General features: G+C 34.8%; 1 protein-coding gene across 1 annotated transcript in view; it reads left to right on the top strand.

The window, feature by feature from the left end:
• The window catches only part of LOC106870516 (uncharacterized), a 25,943-nt gene extending 4,155 nt beyond the window's left edge, over nucleotides 1-21,788 (top strand). Inside the window, exons 3-14 of the mRNA XM_014916635.2 lie at nucleotides 792-949; nucleotides 1,772-1,856; nucleotides 3,582-3,711; nucleotides 3,863-3,936; nucleotides 8,676-8,877; nucleotides 10,958-11,013; nucleotides 11,575-11,688; nucleotides 12,466-12,757; nucleotides 16,244-16,355; nucleotides 18,378-18,488; nucleotides 19,155-19,244; nucleotides 21,499-21,788. Of these exons, the coding sequence (XP_014772121.1) occupies nucleotides 792-949; nucleotides 1,772-1,856; nucleotides 3,582-3,711; nucleotides 3,863-3,936; nucleotides 8,676-8,877; nucleotides 10,958-11,013; nucleotides 11,575-11,688; nucleotides 12,466-12,757; nucleotides 16,244-16,355; nucleotides 18,378-18,488; nucleotides 19,155-19,244; nucleotides 21,499-21,646 (1,572 nt within the window). The 3' untranslated portion in view covers nucleotides 21,647-21,788. The remainder of the gene's footprint in view (nucleotides 1-791; nucleotides 950-1,771; nucleotides 1,857-3,581; nucleotides 3,712-3,862; nucleotides 3,937-8,675; nucleotides 8,878-10,957; nucleotides 11,014-11,574; nucleotides 11,689-12,465; nucleotides 12,758-16,243; nucleotides 16,356-18,377; nucleotides 18,489-19,154; nucleotides 19,245-21,498) is intronic.
• The last annotated feature ends 622 nt before the right edge of the window (nucleotides 21,789-22,410 follow it).

Here is a 22,410-nt window from a genome sequence, read left to right as displayed (position 1 = left end):
GTGATTATCGGATGAAGATTAAACTTCTGTTCATCCTCTAACTCCTTATGTACTTTGTACTTCTATATGTAAACCAGGTTGGCAAAATAACATAGTCTGCCATAGACACCTGTGCTTTGGTTCTTTCTTTCTTTTTCTCCTTTTTTTGTCACTTTTGCTATGAATTAAATTAATGAATTCAACGGGATACACTGTCTGCAAGTAGTTGGGTTCAGCATATTATCCTCCATTTTCTAATTGTTATATATATATATATATATATATATATATATATAAATGAAACATCCACTTTTGCATGCTCACATTTATATGTGTGTGAAATTGATAAAATAAATATTATTTATAAGTTTAGTTTCATTTTGATTAAAATATTAATGACTTCAGAAGAAAACATCTCATTAAAGCTTACCTGCATTTATCATCTCTTACTGATTCATTGCAGGTCAGCTCTGGGTATACCTATGATGAAAAACATTCCAGTTGTGACTATCCTATGTTTTCCCCATAAGTAGGAAACCCAAGGCCATGTTATTCAATATGTCCATTTTTTAAATCTTAAGATTGTAACGCGTGTGTGAATTTAGCTGTTATTTTTAGCAGGTTAAGTGACCATGTAGAGGCTCTCCTCATTGATTTGTTTGGTGTGAAAAGAATTGGTGTATTTATTTCATTGAAAAAATAATTGTAGTAAATTAGAATTAAATTATTTTGAATTAGAAATGTAAAAACTTCTTACAAATTACTATTTATATAAAGAATTTTATATATTTTATATTCAAAATGTTTTCTAGTCTTCTAAAAAGCGAAGACCCCGTGGAAATTACCCACTCCTCGAGTCTCCTGTTGTGCTACATGCACATTCAAATTATGTCCAATATCAGTATTCAAAACAAAGACAAGCACAAAAATCTTCACAGAAACTGATGCAAAAGCACAGAGAAAATGAAAGGTATTCTTATTTCCTTTTTTTATATTTAGTTTGCTTTTATTTTAACATAACCATGATATTTACTATTAAGAAAAATAATATTTAAATGAGAACCAAAAGAAAAAAGAAAGGAGAGAAGAAATAGAAAAAAAGAATTAAGCCATGAAATTCTCAGATCCTTTTGATTTCCTGTAATTCAGACTGCTTTGTGGTCCCAACAGACAAAATGGGAAAGGTGTTGCCCCGGACAATGGTGAGAGAGATGTGCTGGAACAGTCACTTTGACTCATGGGGGCTCACACTTGCAAATAGCCATCTCTGCCCTGATAGTGGTGAGTAGGGATATGGTCAAGTGGCTGAGAACACTGGAGGTCTCCATTGCCTCTGGCTTGACCATAAACAGTTGAGAGTAGTCATTTTAATCTATCTCTGTATATATTCTATAGTACAATATAGATTTAATGTTAGTACACCAGTTATTTTTTAATTGAACTTGCTACCAATAATGTTATATAAACAAACCAGTGTTTCTAATTTACTTAAGGCCCTAAGTCATAGTGGATTTATAAGCAGTGTCTCTAGTCAGTTAGAGACGTATTTAGTTGCTGATGAAATCCCAACAAAGGAGTGAAACTAGACTGGCTAACACCTCTTTCTGTCTAGGAAAATACTGTATATAAAACAAATGGCTGAAATCTATAGATATATTCAGTTGTACAATGTAACATTGAAGCAAAAACACTCATAATGTACCAATAATTTATTACCTTGTAATGTTGAAAATTTAAGAAATAAATTCTATTTCGTAATATTGCTTTATTTTTCTTCTCTCTCTCTTTCTAGAGTTCGTCACCGTACTTTAAATGAATTAATGAATAAATTGTATAAACAAATACCTGGATATTCAGAATATTCTAAAGGAACTAAGGTTTTGAATATGAATTTTTTTGTCTTTTTTTCTTGTATATTCACAAATTTAAAAATAATACTCATGACTGTAGTTAAGAAGTTCACTCCCCAATCATGTAGTTTCTGGTTCACTTCCCCTGTGTGGAACTTTGGGCAAGTTTCTTCTACTCTACCACCTGACTGACCAAAGTGTTGTGAATAAATTTGGTAGATGGAAACTGAAAGAAGCATGTTGTACATGTGTATGTGTATCTCCTTGACTTGATATTGTGTAGTAGTTGTTTCTAGTCTTATGGGAAAGCATGCCTAGCCATGGGGTAGTACTACTTTACTTGGAAATATGTGTGGGTTGGAGACAAGATGGGCATCCAATTGTAGAAAATCCACTTCAATAGATTCTCTCTGACCAATCCAATGGGAAAAGTGGACGATAAAATGGTAATGATGGTGATAACTCATAATTTCTTTCTAGAGCAGCTTTATAGAAGTCATCATCGTTTAACGTCCACCTTCCATGCTAGCATGGGTGGGATGGTTTCACAAAAGCCAGCCAGGCAGAAGCCTGCACCAGACTTCTGTGATTGTTTTGACAGGATTTTTACAGCTGGATGCCCTTCCTAACACTAACCACTCAGCAGAGTGGACTTGGTGCTTTTTATGTGACACAAGCACAGGTGAGTCAGTTTTGGTAAGGTTTTTACAGCTGGATGCCCTTCTGAACACCAATCAATTTACGGTGTAGACTGGGTGCTTTTAAGTAGCACCTGCACTGACAGCTATAACCCTCTCAGTAACTTTCATGACTTGGTCTACCTCTGTAGTTGTGTCTATCTAAGGCATCACCTTTACCCTTATAGCAGCTAACTATAATACTACTACACCAGTCATTGGGGATAGTGCCTCCCTGAATAACCTGATTAACTATATGGGTGACTAAGCTGTATCCTACATCACTGGAAATTTTAATAATCTCGGCAGTGATTCCTGAGGGCCCAGGGGCTTTCCCTGTCTTCACGTCCTTAATTGCCTTATCTATTATGCTGCTATCAATTGGCTAGTCCCTTAATTGGTTCAATATTTGGTAGACTCTCTCTGAGGGATATATTGTTTACTCTTTTTTTTAACATCTTTTATTCCCTTGAATGGATGTGGTGGCTTTTTTACTGAAGTAATTCTTTTTACAGCTGGATGCCTTTCCTGCCACTCAATCAGGAAGCACAAATGATATCAGATTTTTGGCATTGTTTAAACCAGTGTTTTGCAACTTTTTTTGCTATACATCGTAGTCATGGCCATTGCTGTTGTCATTAATGGCACATAAAAAGCACTCATTACCCTCTTGGAGTAGTTGGCATTAAGAAGGACATCCAGCTGTAGAAGCCACACCAAATCAGATTGGAACCTGGTGCAGCTCCCTGGCTTACCAGTTCCAGTCAAACCGTCTAACCCATGCCAGCATGGAAAGTGGACATTTGATGATCCAAAACACTTGGATACTTACAGTGTTCCCCGACTTTTATACCCTTATGTAATACATGTAGTGACTGTAATTGAATTTAAAGTTAATGTATTGTTCACCATTCCTTTAGGGGAATGGGTGCTACTAGTAGGAACCATTAGTGAGCAGATTTAGGAACACAGTAGCTGTTGTATGATCTCATAGTAATTGTCCTTTTAAAATATTTGACATTTTATAACCAAACTGAACAAACATTTCCCATTTATGATATTGAATTGATTTTAGGTAGTGACCATGCAACGTGCCATTTGTTATATTGTATACTTGGAGAAGATGATCAACCAAGTTTGCAAAGAGCTCAGAGTAACAGTGGACTTATCCAAAATGTTCCTAACTGTCAGACTCAGCAGAGAAGGTATTTATTTTTTTGTATGTAACTCTGACTGTATGGCTCCTTACATGTCTCTTGCTTTTCTTATATCTACACAGAAATTAGATGCATTATTGTTTCTTGTATGTAATATCTTGCAAATGATGTTCTAATCAACATAATTGTACAATTGCAGATATAAGAAGAGCCTTGTGGGGTTATGATACATATGAACAGTGGAAGAATGAATGTTCATCAACTTGTGATTTGGTAATATTTTAAATTTCTTGAAACAATGTTTTCTTACATTAGCATGGCATCACATATTTCTAGAAGAAGGTCATTGTTGCTTAAAAATGTAGCACTTATTTTATTGATTCTGAGGATGAATTGCAAAGTCAGCCTCCAGAAATTGATCAGTTACTTAGTCTAGAAATTTGTGCTGTTTCTACCACTCCAATAAGTTTGTGTCACCTGATTGACACCCGTGCTGGTGGTACACAATAAGTACAATTCATGTGTGGATCAATGCCAGTGTCACTTGACTGGCTCCCCATGCTGGTGGCACGTAAAAAGCACCAGCTGAACATGGTCAATGCCAGCCCCTCGCCCCAATTGGCTTCTGTGCCGATGACACGTAAAAAGCACCATCCGAACGTAGCCAATGCCAGTGCCACCCTACTAGCTCCTGTGCTGTGGCAGGTAAAAAGCACCCACTACACTCTTGGAGTGGTTGGTGTTAGGAAGGTCATCCAGCTGTAGAAACCTTGCCAAATCAGATTAGAGCCTGGTGCAGCCTCCTGGCTTGCCCAGTTCCTAGTCAAACCATCCAACCCATGTCAGCATGGAAAACAGACGTTAAACAATGATGATGATGATGAATCACAATTTTAAAAGTTCTTAGTTTTTAGAACTTTGAATATTTCAGAGAATGCATTAAAAAAATGTTTTATTTAAATAGGCACAGGTGTGGATGTGTCATAAGAAGTTTGCTTCCCAACCACTTGGTACCAGGTTCAGTCCAATTGCATGGCACCTTGAGCAAGTGCTTTCTGCTGTAGCCTTGGGCCAACCAAAACCTTGTGAGTGAATTTGAAAGGCAGTAACTGAAAGAAGCCTGTCATATATTTATATATATATGTGTAGAACTAGAAGTAGTTGATAGCTTCCGCTACCTAAGTGACCAAGTTAGTAGTGGGGGTGGATGCTCTGAGAGTGTTACCACTAGAATAAGAATAGCCTGGGCAAAGTTTAGAAAACTTCTACCCCTACTGGTGACAAAGGACCTCTCGCTCAGAGTGAAAGCTAGATTGTACGATGCATGTGTGCGAACTGCCATGCTTCACAGCAGTGAAACATGGGCCGTGACTGCGGAGGACATGCGTAATGTCAGTGTGTACACACGACAAGGTGTAAGCGCCCTGAGAGAAATGTTGGACATAAGAAGCATTGTATGCAGTTTGCAAGGGAGACGTTTGCACTGGTATGGTCATGTACTATGGATGGATGAGGAGAGCTGTGTGAAGAAGTGCCACTCCCAGACAGTTGAAGGAATCCGGGGTAGGGGTAGACCCAGGAATACATAGGATGAGGTAGTGAAGCATGACCTTCGAACGTTGGACCTCACAGAGGCAATGCTGAAAGACCGAGACCTCTGGAGATATGCTGTGACTGCAAAGACCCGGCAAATAAAGAGAGTTCACGGCTGTATCCTACACCAGTTTCACATAACCAGTCCCAGCCCATTCAAAAGTACCTTGGATTGTAGGGCAACCTGCTGTGCTTGAGGAGACCTATTGAGTCAAGTACATCAACATCAAAATGAAAATGAAATGGAAATTGTAGTTGTGATACCCGTGCTGGTGGCAGGTAAAAAGCACCATCAGAATGAACATGGCTGATGCGAGTGCCGCCTTGACTGGCTTCCGTGCTGGTGGCATGTAAAAAGCACCAACCGATTGTGGCCACTGCCAGCCTCCTCTGGCCCCTGTGCCAGTGGCACGTAAAAAGCATCCACTACACTCACAGAATGGTTGGTGTTACGAAGGGCAACCATCTATAGAAACACTGCCAGATCAGACTGGAGCCTGGTGCAGCCTCCTGGCTTCCCAGACCCAAGTCGAACCATCCAACCCATGCTAGCATAGAAAACGGACGCTAAACGATGATGATGTGTGTGTGTTTGTCTCCTTCCACTGCTTGACAACTGCTGTTGGTTTATTTATGTCTCTGTAACAGTGGTTCAGCAAAGACACTAATAGAATAAGTACCAGGCTTTAAAAATTAAAAAGTATTGGTGTCAATTCATTTGGCTAAAAATTCTTCAAGGCAGTGCCCCCGCATGGTCGCAATTTAATAACTGAAACAAATAAAAGATAAAAGAACAATGAAGTAGAATTATAAATGAAATAAAATGTATCAAGTAATTGTTGAATGAGAGTATGAAAAATATATCTAGCTTTTGTTTAACAGAGCTACTTCACTATTCCAAGCCAGTAAGGAACATTTTTTTTTCTCCTGCAGTTATTTCAAATCTTGTGTTGAGATGATAAGAATTTCATAGTAGTATATTTGTAGATATCCTGAATAACATTGAGAAGTGAATTCAAAATGATGTGTACATATTTGCATCTTGCAGTCATAAGAAAGAAGTTATGAGGGGTTGTTGAATGAAGAGTGGCTATGTAGTTTAGAAGTTCAGTTTTCAATCATATGACTGACACCATTGTATGGAATCTTAGGGCTGTTTCTTATGCTATACCCATGGGTCAACCAAATCTTCTGGGGTAAGATTTGGTTGATGAAGCCTGTTGGATATATAGACATATATGTGGAGATGGCAAAATCAGTAGAATGTCAGACTAAACACCTTGGTGCTATTTGGTTATGTCCCACCAAGTTAAATAAAATAAACACCAGTCAAAGTACTGAAGTTGATAAACAGTACACAGCACAGCCACAGTGCAGTGATTGAAACAAGTAAAAATAGTAGAGAAGATTAGTAAGAACAATGTTATAAAAAAGATTAAGGAAGATTATCGGTGTTTCAAAGTTGGTTGCTAACATACTGATTGCATCAGGTTGGAGTGGTGCTACACTAGTAAGTGGCTTAGTTTATAAAATTGCACAATTAAACTTGAAGAGTAATTAACTCTTCACCTGTCATAACTGGGAATTACTGACGGGTATTTTTTTCTCATTGCTGGATGGATGTTTCTAAAATTATATATTGTATATTTTGATGCAATAATTATTATATATCTTGTAATCAGATTATGGGAAAATGGGTTTTAAACTGAAAATATTCATTGTAGTGCAACTCAGCACCATATACAATAAGCTTGTTATTATATAATTTAGAAGGCAGTGTGCTGGCAGAATCTTCAGCAATTCAGACAAAATGTTTAGCAGCATTTCTTCTGGCTTTATGTTCTGAGTTCAAATTCTGTTGAGGTTGACTTTGCCTTTCATTCTTTTGGGGGCTATAAAATAAGTTCCAGCCTTGTGTCTTTAGTCAAAAGATATATATAGTTCAGTTTCAAAATGCAAGAGGCTAAATATGTAATAAACAATATTTTGTTTTGTTTTAACTTAAACTAAAATAACATTTTTAAAACAAAATTATTATATCAGTGATAATACATGATGGTTATATCAGTGGTAATACATAATAGAAGGAAAACCTGGATTGAAGTTTAAAAATCCACTGTTAGTTCAAATTTAACAAAAATTAAAAGTTTATTGAAGGAACTAGCAAATGCACCTGTCCTTTGGATATTTTAAGTTGCTTTAGTGGTATTTTTTTCACTAAATGATTGAACTACTGAGAAGGTTTATGAGTAGCATGGCAATCTATGTTTCCGATTAACCTAGGAACAGAAAATCAAATTGAAATCTGGTTATTGTGGAGGTTGTTGCACTTAAATGATTATAGAACATATAAGTTTGCAAGCAATGCAAAGTAGAGCTACTGAAGTGTTTTGGGAGTTGATTATGGATCTGGACTACAAAATATAGTTGTTTTTTAAGCATATTTTGTTCACTCTTATTTTCATATATAACTTAAACACGTACATCTTTTTGAACATTGTCATTTTATAAGATTTTGCTGGCAAATTTTTTAATTAATATTTATTTACATGAAAGAAAATTACCAGAGACATAACGTGTTAGGTGGAGATAAAGAATACACACACCATCCATTTTCAGTGTAACCCTAATCCTAATCCTGACCCTAAACACCAGGTGTGCATATTCTTTACCTTCACCCACATTTTGTGCTAAAAATAACAGCTAAGATTTTTTAAACATTTATTTACAGAAAATTACTGGAGACATAACACATGTGTTATCGTTGCAGGTAGGCAGTCAAAATAAACAAATAAATGGACAAAATCCTTTCACTTTTATAAAAGGTATGGAAGACCCTACATACAAAAAAAAACTATGTCCATTTACACAGGAGCTCTATGCAAAGTGTTATAGTGCATGACTATCCTTGGGGCATAAGTAATGTATGTGTAAAGTTTCGTGAAAATCAGTTGAGAATTGTGGAAATGTATACGTTAGTCATTATATACACACACACACTATCATTTATATATATATACTAGATGATAAATCAGTTATTTTTGACAGAACACATATGGTAAACTAATAGATAATGGGAGAATATCAGTGTCTTTTAAAGTTGTGTTTTTGTTACTGTTGCCTTAGTTTTCAATATTTTTAACGGTGAGCTGGCAGAATCATTAGCACGCCGGGCGAAATGCTTAGCGGTATTTTGTCTGCCATTACATTGAGTTCAAATTCCACTAAGATCGACTTTGCCTTTCATCCTTTTGGGGTCTATTAAATAAGTACCAGTTATGCACTGGGGTTGATGGAATCAACTGAAAAACCCTTTGTCTATCCTTGTTTGTCCCCTCTATGTTTAGCCCCTTGTGGATATAAAGAAATAAATATTTTTAACTAATATTTTAATAGGATATTTTCTATATTGTTTCAAGGTTTCAGATATAGAAAGTACTTCAAACAACACCATGAAACCTTGTTCGACAGTAATAGACACAGAAAGGAACCAATTTTCTCCAGATTTCAACTTCACCTGTGAAACTGATAATGACAATACATTAAATATTTTCTTTCCCAATGATGGATTGGTTGTAGGTACCTATACTTTTAGTATTGTGACTCCAACTTGTGAAACAGGTGAGTGCTAATGACTGTTTCTTTGTCTTTTGAAACTCTTTACACTATTTACTATTCATCCAATTAACAATCTATAGTCTCATTTTTATATGGGCACATAAGAAATCTGTTATTGAGGTGGAGGTGGGTGGGATTATTGTCATTAGATAAAAGTTATTTAGTGTGTTTTAGATTTTTTACTTATAAATATTTAGCATTCTGACTTTTGCATTCAATTCATCATCATCATCATTTAATGTCCATTTTCCATGTTGGCATGGGTTAGATATTTTGATAGGAGCTGCAAGTCAGTAGACTGTGTCAAACTGTATTATCTGCTTTGGCATGGTTTCTATGGCTAGATGCCCTTCCTGAAGTGTGTGAATATAAGTGAAGTGATACAGAGAATTGGACAGGGTGTTGGGCAGGGGGATAAGGGGAAGTTTCATAAGAGTGTCAGGAGAGATGGGACAGAGGTGACTAGCAAGTGAGGATATTGCCCAAAAATGACCTCAAAATTGTGTGACCTGACCTCTTTTCTGAGGTGATTTTAGTAAGAAAAAATAGTTGTTGTGCCAAAAACATAGCTTATTTGGTAGCCTTTGTATTGGGTCATCCCATAAATAATGCAGTTTTTTTATACTTTTACTTTTTCAAAATTAAGATAAAGTTCTTTTTGAATCTAAAATATACTCTCTTTCATTTTCTACAATACTCTTCCATTTATCTGGTAGACTTGCAAGGCTCCTTCTTACAAAATTCACTTGTTCATGACAAAAAATACTCCTCCACTGCTGTTCTGACCTTGCCTATAGGATTCATATTTTTTCCGTCCAAATGATTTTGAAGACTGCAGAATAAATGATAATCAGATGGGGCATCGTTTCCCATTAGAACTACTCCAGCCTTTGGAATGTCATCCTCACTGTATGTGGCCGAGCATTATGCTGATGGAAGAACACCTTTTGTTTTGAAACCAAAGATGGTCGTTTTTCTTCTAGTGCTGACTTGAATGACCGAATCCAAGCTTCTTTGCTAGTTCCTCAACAGTTACGACAGGATTTTGTTACAGAGTTTGCAGGACGTCCTTGTCAAGCTCTACAAATCTTCCAGGATGAGGCTTGTCTTCTAGGCTGTAGTTTCCTACTTGGAATTTCTGGAACCACAGTTGAGACTGGCTTATTCTTATTGTCTGATCCCCATATATTGCATTAATATTCCTCACACTCTCTGTTGCATTGTTGCCTTTATTGAACTCATAAAGCAAAATATGCCGAATATGCTCCTTTGTCACTTCCATTATAGCTTTGAAAAAATAACTGTTAAAATCGAACTGCACTCTTCAAAACTTGAATTAAGAAAAAGGACAAGGTAAAATTACTACCTGCTTTTATAGCAACTTGATGCAGGTAGTTTATCCTGTCCCCCTCTGACTTTTAGTTCATGCAATTGAAAAAACAGCCATTACTTATGGGATGACCAATATATATAGATAGATGATAAGTAGCTTTCTTTATTATAGTGCAGATGTGACTATTTCAGAGAAACATTATTTTCATTATTCACAGAGTTCAAATTGAAAGTGAGAAACTGTTTTCTCTTTCTAATAAAACCTGGTCATTGTAGAGCAGTGTCTTTCAAATAACTAAAGCTGGTTGTTGAGGTAATGTAGAAAATGTGTAAATGAAAATAAAATATATTTGGTAGCTGAAAGATTACTGAATCTTTTGATACCCCATGTGTCAAAATCAGCAACTCAGTTTCAAAATTCATAAGGAACATGCGTGCACACACACACTCACTCTCTTTTATATATATAGATAATCCGTACTCTCTTTTCTTACCTTCTCTTTTACTATTTATGTTGATGCGATTCAGAATATTGCTCACAGCATTACATTAATGATAGAATACAAATTCACCATTCTTCAGCCAGGATACTAACACTTTCTGTTCAGCTACTATTGCTACACAATAGTTTGAGTATGCTATGATTAACTTTAATATAATTCTAATATTTTGTATAGAGGGGCGTAATAATAAATAAAAATATGTCTGTAACTATGTAATAGTCTCTCAATATATTTTCCTCTTTCTATAGAAGTTACAAATCCAGAATTAAATTTAGAACAAAAAGTTGTACTTCATGATCCTACGGTAAGATATGTTATAATTGTCTTAATATTACTTGGAAATGTTATAATAGTCGTAATATTACTAACAGTACAAGTATATAAAATTACACTATGTTCATGCATAAACAACTCACGATTATGAAAGGTATAAAAAGATTGTTATATGACAACTTCTGAACCACCCTGTCTATTTCAGTTTTTGTTTAAGTATCATGATAACATTGCTGAAAATTTCAAGCATCAAGCAGTACAGTATGGAAATAGAGTAAACAGATGAACTTTATAATGTATCCCTCGTTGACATTGTGAACAGGCTTGAACATTGGGCAGTAAGCTCTGGCGGTCCTGGACAGGACATTGTAGGACTTGTTATGAGCATCAGAGGATGGAGTCTTCATTTAAGATTCATGTTATAGTGAATTAAAGTCAGGTTGTCTGTGGCTGTTGCCAACAGCATTACATTTCTAATGCAAACTTCATATAAATTACCTGTTTTTATCAACAACAGGAAAACATTTCTAAAATACACTTTAAAAAGACTAGTTTGATATGCTATTTATTCAGTTTCCTATAAAATTTTTAGTTTGCTGAATCTGCTCCTGGCGAGGTTATTACAGTTACTCAAACTCCATGTTTGATATCTGAATATAAACTGAAGCACCCAGCTCTTCTTACTGGTGACCCAATGTTGCCTCAGGTAATTGCTTGTCTTCAATGATTTGAATGATTTTCTTAGCTTGCTTTTTTTACCTTTTGTTTATTAAAATATTTTTTTGCAAACTTCCATCATCATCATCATTTAACATCCACTTTCCATACTGGCATGGATTAGTCAGTTTGACTGGAACTGGTAAGCCAGAGAGCTGCACCACGTTCCAGTCTGATTTAGCATGGTTTCTACTGCTAGATGCCCTTCCTAACGCTAACCACTCCAAAAGTGTAATGGGTGCTTTTTACATGCCATTTACATGACATATCGTTATATTTGTTGATGACTTCATTTGCTACTTTATAAAAATTATTTTGTAATTACATCTGTGCTAAAATATTAAATTTGTCCAATCAGTATTGGCATGGGCTTCATCCTTCACAAGTAACTAAAACCAATAACAATAATAAATGCTGTTAATTGATGAGATTTACCAGTAATTTAGGAAATTTTTACTGCGAAGCCCTATATTAATATGTGCACTGTCAAGTGAGTGAAGAAGGAACATTGGCATTTGGATCAGTTGTATGAACAGTAGTTTATCACAAATTTAAATAAAAACCATTTCCACTGGGAATAGTGTTGGTAAAAATGAATAGATACAAGGTGATATTAAGATTTGTATTCTGATAAAAATAAATAAGTCATTCTGCACCTTGTATATAAATTTCTTTTTCTGCACAGATGAGGGTTTCAGCTTCTATAATCTTAAAATTAAGTGATGTTCACATTTCTGAATGATTTTTATGTATTTTCTAAATGCAGATCTTGGAAAATTTTAAAGGAGTTCAAGAAGAGCAAAAGTTTGAAGCATCTGAAGAACCTGCAGAGGTGCTCAAATTTGTCTCTCCTAACACTGTGTCTCCTGTCAGTTTTATGAAAGTTACCAATCAACCAACCATGCTTTCAAACCCTAGTGATCTCAGTTCATTCAAAGAGACAGTATTAATAAATCAAGCAAACTGTGATTACCCTGATAGATATTCACCAGATGATTGTGGGCAACCATTGAAATATAGTTTACAAAGGCAGTTAAGGAGTGCCATTGTTAAAAAAGGTTAGATTTTATTCAAAGATTTATCATCTTTATTATTATTTTGCCTTTCATTCTCATGGAGTTCCTCGTATACCAAGACTGGTTCAGTTGACTGTTTCTCTCCAAATTTTTATTGACCCTGAAGTAATAAAGTAAATACTAGTCAAGTACAGGTCGATTAAATTAACTACTACTCTCCCTCAAAATGTGTGGCTTAGTGTCAGAGTTAGAAATTATCTTTCTTTAAATATTGGTTTCTGATGTGTGCCATAACCAAAGCGATAGTTCAGACTAAACCAATTGTTTTGTGGTACTTTATATTCTAGAATCTGCTTCATATTTCATACCTATTGGATTGATAAAACAAGTAAGAGAAAAATGGGGTTAATGTATTAACTGTACTTCTTCCTTACTAGTATTTAAGAAATTATCATCATCATAATAGTTGTATCCCATAATCCTAGCAATAGTGTTTCTTAACCCTTTCGTTACTATATTTCTGACCACCCCTCATGAGTTTCAATTAAATTCTAAAATAATCATGAATTAAGACTAGTTTCATTAAACTACTGTAACTTTTTTACTTATCAACATATTAATGTGATATTTGGAACATAATTAAAGAAAGGGTTCTTAATCAATTCTATTGCCTAACTTTTGTCTCAAAGTGACTAATTACAAGTAAATCCAGGTAAACTGAGCAAAAGGTAAAAATATTAAAATTTTGTTTAAACATCACCATAGAAAATAAATCATCAGCTAATATTCAATTGGGTGTGCAACAAAATTTTGATATAGAAGAATTGTGCACATCATTAGATTATCAGTTGAATTTAATGCACAACAGGTGTACCGTAAATGTGAAATAAACTGAAATACTGGAATCCACTTAAATCCACCGCAAGTTTGACCAAACTAAAAAATCGGTTAAAAAATAATATACGGCCCTGGTTATGGTATGGAAGTGATAAATTCCAGACCACATCATACCCTAGGCCATGCTGACTAACATTATTTTCCCTGTATAAAAACTAAATCCACAGCAGTATCCAGTATTTGCTTCACAAATTTTCCAAACTTTGATCCCCCATTTCATGGGCTTTCCTGGCATATACTGTTTGTTTACATTCTGCATAACAGTTTGTTTCTGCAGTGATCGTTTCAAACAAGCATACTGAAAAAAATAAAAGTCTAACGGTTTCGCTTCCTAAGAAAGACTGGATAGAACATATCTCCTCAGAAAAATTGCTAATAAAAACATTTTTAAAGTTTTTACTTCATTCCGATGTAAAATAGTCTTTGCTGTCACTATCACCGCTTTCAGTTTCTTCAGAATTGCTGCTTTTGGTTTCGGATACAGAAATATCCTATTCATTCTCGTACACCACGTGCTTTTATACCTCATTCATTCTTTTTCTCGATATCTCCATATTTTCCATTGAAAAACCTTTAAATTCGGAATCACTGCTTGATAGCATGAAACTCCTATCCATTTTCAAAGTTGAAAAAAAATCGACGCTGAAAAAATGTGGAAAAAAAATCTCCCAAAATTCACTGAGTTCAGATATCATGTCAAGCAATGTCCGATACTATAACTCAACTATTTACAAAGTGAAATCACATATTTTCACAAATGTACTTACAAGATTTGTACTTAAATTCACATTTAAATAACAATGGGTACTTGCGGCCGGGTTGGTCTTATGAGCCAAAAAATTTTTCAGCTGGCTTCAGCCGGGTTAGTAGCAAAAGGGTTAATTCTCTCTGGTTCTTCTTTTAGCAATATTTAGCAGGTTGAACAGCATGGAGGCTCCCTTGTTAAATAATGACTTTGTCTTAGTGTCTTTTAAAACTGGATGGCCCATATATCTACCTTCTCACAGCTCATCATCATCATCATTTTAGATCCCTTTTTCCATGCTAGCTTGGTTTAGACTGTTCACCATGAACTGACAAGTCTGAAAGTTGCACTGAGCTCCAATGTCTGCTGTGGCAAACTGTATGCTCTTCTGAATGCCAACCACTTCACAAAGTGTACTGGCTGCTTTCATTGTGGCACCAGCACTGGTGAGGTTACGAAGTATTCTCGACTGAGTTGGGTATGGTACTGAGGGATATGAAAGTATGATAAAAGGACATGAACAAGTGTCTTGCTAAGTGGTTAATACATGGATTCCTTATCTAGAAAGAGAGAGAGAGAGATGTGAAGTCAAGGTGAATATGAGAGACAGAAATGGGATAGAGGAGCAGAAAAGGTGGGTGGGTATATAAGCATACTAGAGTGGAATTAGTGTGATGAATGATTGAGTGAGTGCATGAGCACTTGATGGGCCTATTTTAATCTTTGATTGAATAGGGTTCCTATGACACTGTAAATGCCTAAACCTGAATAATTTTGCAATATGATAACATCACCTGATCATTGGGTGTCTGAGGAATATCTTAATATGTTGCAGCAAACCATAAATTGTGGTTTTTTCCTATACATTTCTCTCCAGTTTTGCCATTTCTGCAAATGTTATAAGTGTTACCATTCCTTCTCTAATCTATGAAAAACATCATCAGTAATGACTTTTCATGTTATATAATGAGGATTTCTGCAGTTGAAGATGACAGGACCTTGTTTTGATTCAACACTTGTCCAGCTGATGCTAGCATGGGAAGTTTACATGAAATTATGAGGAAGCTGATGGTATATAAATTTATATGTACACATATACACACAACCTATACTTGTAAACCACTTGCATAAGGCCCATGTGAGATGGCCTGGGCCTGTCAGAATATTGCATCCCAAAGTAATTCCTCTATGGTGAATACTTCATGGAAAGTATGCCAGTGGAGGTGAGGAACAAATTAAAATGTTCGAGGACAGCCTAAAAGCATCTCTAAAAGACCTCAAGCAGTTCCTAGGAGCTGCTTGTCTAAAACAAGTTTGAGTCACCCTGAGTACCAAAAACGTTACACTTTACATTGTATAGAGAGCATAAAAGAGAAATACAGAGAAAGTTGACATAAGAGGTTTAGGATGAGTGCACATACTAGGCTTAGTGACTTGCAATGAGTAAAGGATTGCTATACACATACCCACACATTTACATACAGTGAAAGATATAAAGAATAATAGTGATAGAAGAGGAGGAGGGTGGGAGTAAAAATGACAAGTAGTTATAGGAGGAGTTCAGATTTTGCAAAGATAGGTTTCCAGTGGAGTAGAATGCAGTTGTGTTGATAAAATTTAGAAAAATACTTATTGCAAATATACAAATGAGAAATTTGTTTTATTTAATTTTACCTTAAGGTAATAAATAATTTTCTTTAGAAAATTAGTATTCATTTCATCATTTTGTACATGCACCAGACAATTTGATAAAAAGTTAAATTCTTATTATTGTATGTTTGCCATATTTCCTGATATTACACACAATAACTTCTTGATATTACCCATGGTTGTTTTCACATGAAGATGTCATTGTTGGGCTTAGGTTTTGTTATAAATTATCACAGATGACGATCAGTTTGAATCCTATGAATGGAAGTTTCATGAAGTGGCCAATATACGACGTCAGAAGATGGATCGGGCATCTAGTGATAAGGAACCATTTGACAGTTGTGAAAGGTTTGATCTTATTTCATTTTTAGCTTTTTTTTTTAAAGAATTATATTTTACATCATTATATTCAGATTGTTGTTTATCATGAGAACTAGAACTATACCTATTTAGAGAACCTATGGTTGGCTTAGTAGCATTTCCTGTAATCCCTCTGTTGTCCCTCTATGTCTGTTCTTGTTATAATTAGCTACTCAATAATAACAGTAGCTATGTGCATATATGCAATCATGATTATAAACTTAGTGGGTTTGTTTTTCTTTTTGTCATTTTTAACCAGGAGGGAAGGTAGTGCCCTTGCTGTATTACAGGCAAGTAGTTAAACTCTACCACCCAAGTAGGCCATGGCAGGATTTTATTTGAGAACACAGTGCCAGAATAAATACTGAAAGGCATCTGATTTGACATTTTTATGGTTTCACCAATCCACTACTTTTGATTATAATTTTTTTAAATTAAAAAAAAAAAAAATTTTTTTACCCTAATAGGATGAAAGGCAAAGTTGACCTTAGTAAGATTTGAAATTGCTGCACTAAGACCAAATAATGTAAAATATTCTATCTGATGCTTTAATGACTGCATCAATTCTCCACCTTTATATAATACTGTACCTGACCATACTCAGTTGCTCTTCCAACAGCTTATATTTCCATTTTTCTAATATTTAAAAATTTTATAGAAAATAATAATAGTGCTAAAATGTGAGGAATCCTTCCTGCACCTGGATGGGTTTCAGGAAACAAAGAGAGACGGCATCTAGGCTATAAACATTTATCTAAATGAAATAATTTATTTCTTTTTAAAATTTGTAACATTAAGTTATATAAATCCCTGGACATTATTGTTTTTATTAGAAAACCATTTTTGTCAATTTGGCATCCATCTTGTATTGACAGTGGTTTGAAAGTCCAAACATTTGCATGACATTGTCAGAGACTAGCAAGCTGGGACATTGCATATTTAGGTATATTGAAATGAAGATTGATGCACTTTTCTCAAACCTACAAGGTACAATGTATGCATAATAATTATTGCATTACTGACTTCATATAAAGTTAAAATTGACTATTTTAGCTATCACTATACTTTTTATATTACTTTAATCCTTTAACATTAAACTGGCCAGATCTAGCCTCACTATTATGTCATTTTAAAAATAAACAATCACATCGTCTAAATCTTGAAGCTGCAAGATTAATACAATACAATACAATGTAAATAAGCATTACATTTTACTCCACTGGCCTTCATGGTTTGCCTTGCCACCTAAATGCTGGTCGTTTTGCTTGTCACTGAGCTAAACTTAATCATTAAGTGGGCCCTGACTCAGGTTAATATTCCCTTGATTCTGAAGTGATGGGAAGAAAACAGATGGTCTTACCTTTTGTTGCTGGGTAAGAGGTAGGTGCCTTATCTAAGACATTGTAGTTTGTGACTCTTTTGCACTCTCCCACAACCTGGATGCTGCAGTAAATGGGAGGGTCACTACTTCTGTAGCCGAATGGTACAAAATCCTTAAGTATCTTGTCAGTGAACCATTTCTTCCGGCCTGTGGTGTTTGAGATGTTTGGAGGAGCCGGGCCACTAACAGCGAAGTTCTTGTCATCGTTGGCAGTTCGCCTTACTGTGGCATCAAGTGATGCCCATGAGGGTGCTTGGCTGTTCCGATGTCTTAGCCTCACCATCGCCCATGGTAGTGCCATTAGCATATTGGCTTACTTCAGTAGGTCCCGTTGAACCTTGTGGTGTACAACCGATTGAGGCACTTGGTGTTGAATTGATGTTTGCTTTCTTCCTCTTTCCTTTTCTTTTCACCTCTCTTATGTTTGTGTTTTCTTCAGTCTTTGATTTGTATTTTAATGTGATTTTGTATTAAATATGGACCAAATACATGTTATATATGCAATATAATGGAATAAATTTTTAAATACTTTTACAGAGTAATCTGAATGTTAAATGGTTAACTTTGTGAAATGTGAACTGTTTGCAATGAGAATGTTTAACTGAAGCTGTTTTTATTTTTATTCAAAGTAAAATGAAAACAGATAAAATTGAATACCTCCCTAAAATAGATCACCGGCGAGTTTCCTGGATGAATGGTTTTATGATGTTCAGTCAGATGAATAGGAGAAAATTTATTAAGTAAGCTAATCACTGACCTTGTTCTGTCACACATTCCTTTGGGGTTGTATATCTTCAATTATTAATTCCTGTTTTATTAATAATAAACAACCTAATATTTTGTTGTTTAATCTTTGGGATTATCTAATTTACCTACAATGATAATTAATACTAAATTCCAAGAATTATTATAGTATTACTTATCTTTTATTTATATACTTATCTTTTATTTGGAAATTACATGCTCATTATAACTAATCTGTTGCAGAATTTTGAGCTGTCAGATTGATACTTACTAATAACATATTCACATGTTCTTGTTAGAGGTGGGGAGGGAGAGCAAAAGCAAACGTTCGAGGACAGCTTAAAAGCATCTCTAAAAGACCTCAATATTATGGTTGACTCCTGAGAGTTTCTTGTTCCAAACCAACACAGCTGGTGCAATCTGAACCGAAATAGTTGAAAACTAAAACGAATGCTGCTGACCAGAAAAAGCTAGTACTTTATCTACATTATTCAGCGTATCCTTTTCTAGGAACTGTGTCATTTGAGAGAGATTTTGCTGTTATTTCTAGTAGCTTGACCACGCACACGCACACACACACACACACACAGTGACTATTAAAGCTGTTGTACTGCCAGCTTTGTAATTTACTTATTGTGATATTGTATTTTAATATATTATAGTGCTAACCCTGGTGTTCACACTTCTCACATTAGTAAAATGATGGGACACACCTGGAGGAATATGTCTGAGGATAAACAAAGACCTTATAAGTAAGTAATTTTCAGAGCAATAATAATGAATTTGGTGACAGATCACTCTTCAAATGTGTTTGCTTCAGATGGTCAATGTTGTTTTCTTTTTGTTGTGTCTATCAGTAACAAAATACTTAAGCGTTAACATTTTGTATTAGGTATTTGAAGTGGTTTCTCAATTGTATCACAACAAATGAACTTGTGACTAATTAGATCTTTTGGAACATGTGGGTGGTTGTGATTCCTTGACAGTTGGTGGTGTACTGGACATGTGTTCATGTTGTTGATGAATATAGATATATCTGCTAGTGAAATAGGTTGACTATGTATGATACTGTTCCAGTAATCTAATGGCTGTAATCTAGTGTTGTGTGAAATTTTAGCACCCATCTCAGGCGGAATGTTGGGTAGTGAAATAACATGGCAATGTGAGTAAGCATATTACTATGTTATCATCATTGAGTGTTTGGTCAGAACACTTATGTGTGTTCACACAAGAAAGATTCTTCTTCAAAGAAAGTAACCATAGACAAAGATTAAAAGTGATGAATCTACTTTGTCCTGATTTAACTCAAAATTTTCATGTGACTGATAAGATAACTGATTATTTCTTGTTGACACAAGAGTAAAAGTGAGTATGTTACTATTTACCCCAAAACACAGTAAGGAACAACCTACTTCCATGTTATTTCAAACTGTTAATCACTTATATCTCACTATCTTTCATTAGATATCACTAATATTTGATCTGAGTCTGTGATTTACTTAAATGGGTATTCATTATTGCTGTGTTGCCTATCCTCACTCATCAGAGTTAATTTCTTTCATCAGTTTGGTTCGTTAGTAGATATTATTGACATCAAAAACAGCATTTTCTCTTGAATGAACCAGAAGACAAGACTGTTAGGTGGAAATGGAATAAGTTTTAAACTTACTGCTGCTTGACTTAATAGTATTTTGGCTTGAGGCATATCAGTGTCTGAATCAGACAAATGGGCTTAATCAGATTATAGTGAGTGAATTAATTTCATTTTATAACTTTTAAACGTTTTGATAAATTTCAGTATTTCATGTTTCATGTTATTTGTTCTATATTCATTTGGATCCAATTCAAAATGTGCACAAGTTTTCTGTACTAGAATTGTAATTCATTTGTGGTGATTAGTGGATTAATAATTCATTTTATATCATGATATTTAAATCATTTAACAGTTCACTGCATTTACCTGTAATTATCAGTAATTTAAGCAGATTTGAAGCAAAATTCTATCATAGATGTGTGTTAACATTTTCTAAGTAGTGCTCAAAACGCTGCCTTAGAAAGTTTATAAGTGTTTTACAAAATCAGGCTAAGTTCACTATTATTTTAAAATTTAACTAAAGGATAGTATTTTAGTTAGAAATACAGTAACAAAACAAGTTAAGTAATGTGTGTATAAATATTAGTGTCCTACATCTTACAAAAGTTAATGATGAAGATACAGGAGGAGTAGACCAGCTGAACAAGAACTGATAAAGATACAGAACTGCTACCTGAGTGAGTAAGCAGGAAATTGTATTCAATTTAATTTATTGATATATTGATAAATCATACCTAGTTGTTATGTAAAATATCACTGACAAAAAAGTTAGATCTTTATTGTACTTTTTATTAGTGCAATTAATAAATATATTGACACCCATTTAACTAATGGATATTTTAGAAGTATAAGCTTGATTACAGGCAAGTCTGCATGGCGAAAGAAACACAGAGAACTTTGAAGAGTAGGAGGGGAAAATTAAGCAAGTATTCATACCACTTGAGCAGAGGTTCCCAGTTTGAAAATGAGCAGCTGTGGTCTAAGTTGGCTGATTGTGTTCACACCAAATTCACGATTTTTCCAAAGACAGAAGGGTGGGAAGGGAGTGATCAGGAGAGTTGTAATATTAACCTTCACGAATACATTTTAAAATACATTTTTATGAACATCATGTAAATGTTCCCTGAATAATCATCCAGACAGAAACTGAGATATTTATATACATAATATTAAAGTGACTATGCAATACAGTATATTAAATTAGTAGAGGCACAGAGTTTTTAGGTAGTGTTGGGTTGATACAAAGTTTAAATAACAGAAACAAAATTTAATTTCAAGATTATACAAATATGTTACATAACAAGTGAAATTTGATAACAAAATTACAATTTACCAAAGAATTATATTATTTTTGTAATCTCTGTTTATTAACAAGTTATTTATCTCTTTGTGGCTTTTAATGATGTTTCCAGAGAAAAGGCTCAAAAATATGCTCGAAACATGCAAGATGCTCTTCTAATGAATACACCAGAATCAACAGTTTCATTTGAAAATATACCATCATCAGCTACTGAAGAACATAAATTAGATGAAGAAATTAGCTTCACCAATGCAGAATGACCACAGATCAGTTATCTGTATATCACTATGATTTGACCTTACTCAAATGTGTTAAAAGTTATAAATGAATTGAAATCTAATAAAAACAAAACTAAGTGCAAAAAACAAAAAAATATTTATATGGGAAATTAAATGTTGGAAGTAAAATTATGGCTGAAATTTTCAATTTATTTTCCTTATATTTCCAGATATTTTTCAACTGATTAAAAAAAAAATGAGTGAAGAAATTTGACCCTTTAGCATTTACATTACTCTGCCAGTTGCATTGTTTTAAATTAATCATGCTTGATATTTTGATGATATGTTTGTTTATTTTTAGAAGGACATTGTAGAGTAGGTGTGAGAGACTGGATTTGGCCAGTTTGAACATAAAACAGGTGGAATATTTGGGCTAGATAACTGCTGAGGACATACGTAAGCTCGCAAGGAATGAAGCCAGTATGCTCCGTTGGATGTGTAATGTCAATGTGAATACCCGTCAGAGTGTAAGTATCTTGAGAGAAAAGCTGAACATTAGAAGCATCAGTTGTGGCGTGCAAGAGAGACAATTGCGCTGGTATGGACATGTGGTAAGAATGGAGGAGGATAGCTGCGTGAAAAAGTGCCACACCCTAACAGTTGAGGGAACCCGTGGAAGAGGTAGGCCCAGGAAGACCTGGGCTGAGGTGGTGAGGCAAGACCTTCGTACATTGGGCCTCACCGAGGCGATGACTACGGACCGAGACCTTTGGAAATGTGCTGTGCGTGAGAAGACCCGGCAAGCC

The sequence above is a fragment of the Octopus bimaculoides genome, chromosome 11, assembly GCF_001194135.2.
Source record: "Octopus bimaculoides isolate UCB-OBI-ISO-001 chromosome 11, ASM119413v2, whole genome shotgun sequence".
NCBI lineage: Eukaryota > Metazoa > Mollusca > Cephalopoda > Octopoda > Octopodidae > Octopus > Octopus bimaculoides.
Note: the sequence above shows the minus strand (reverse complement) of the source record. Positions and strands in the feature narration are given on the sequence as shown.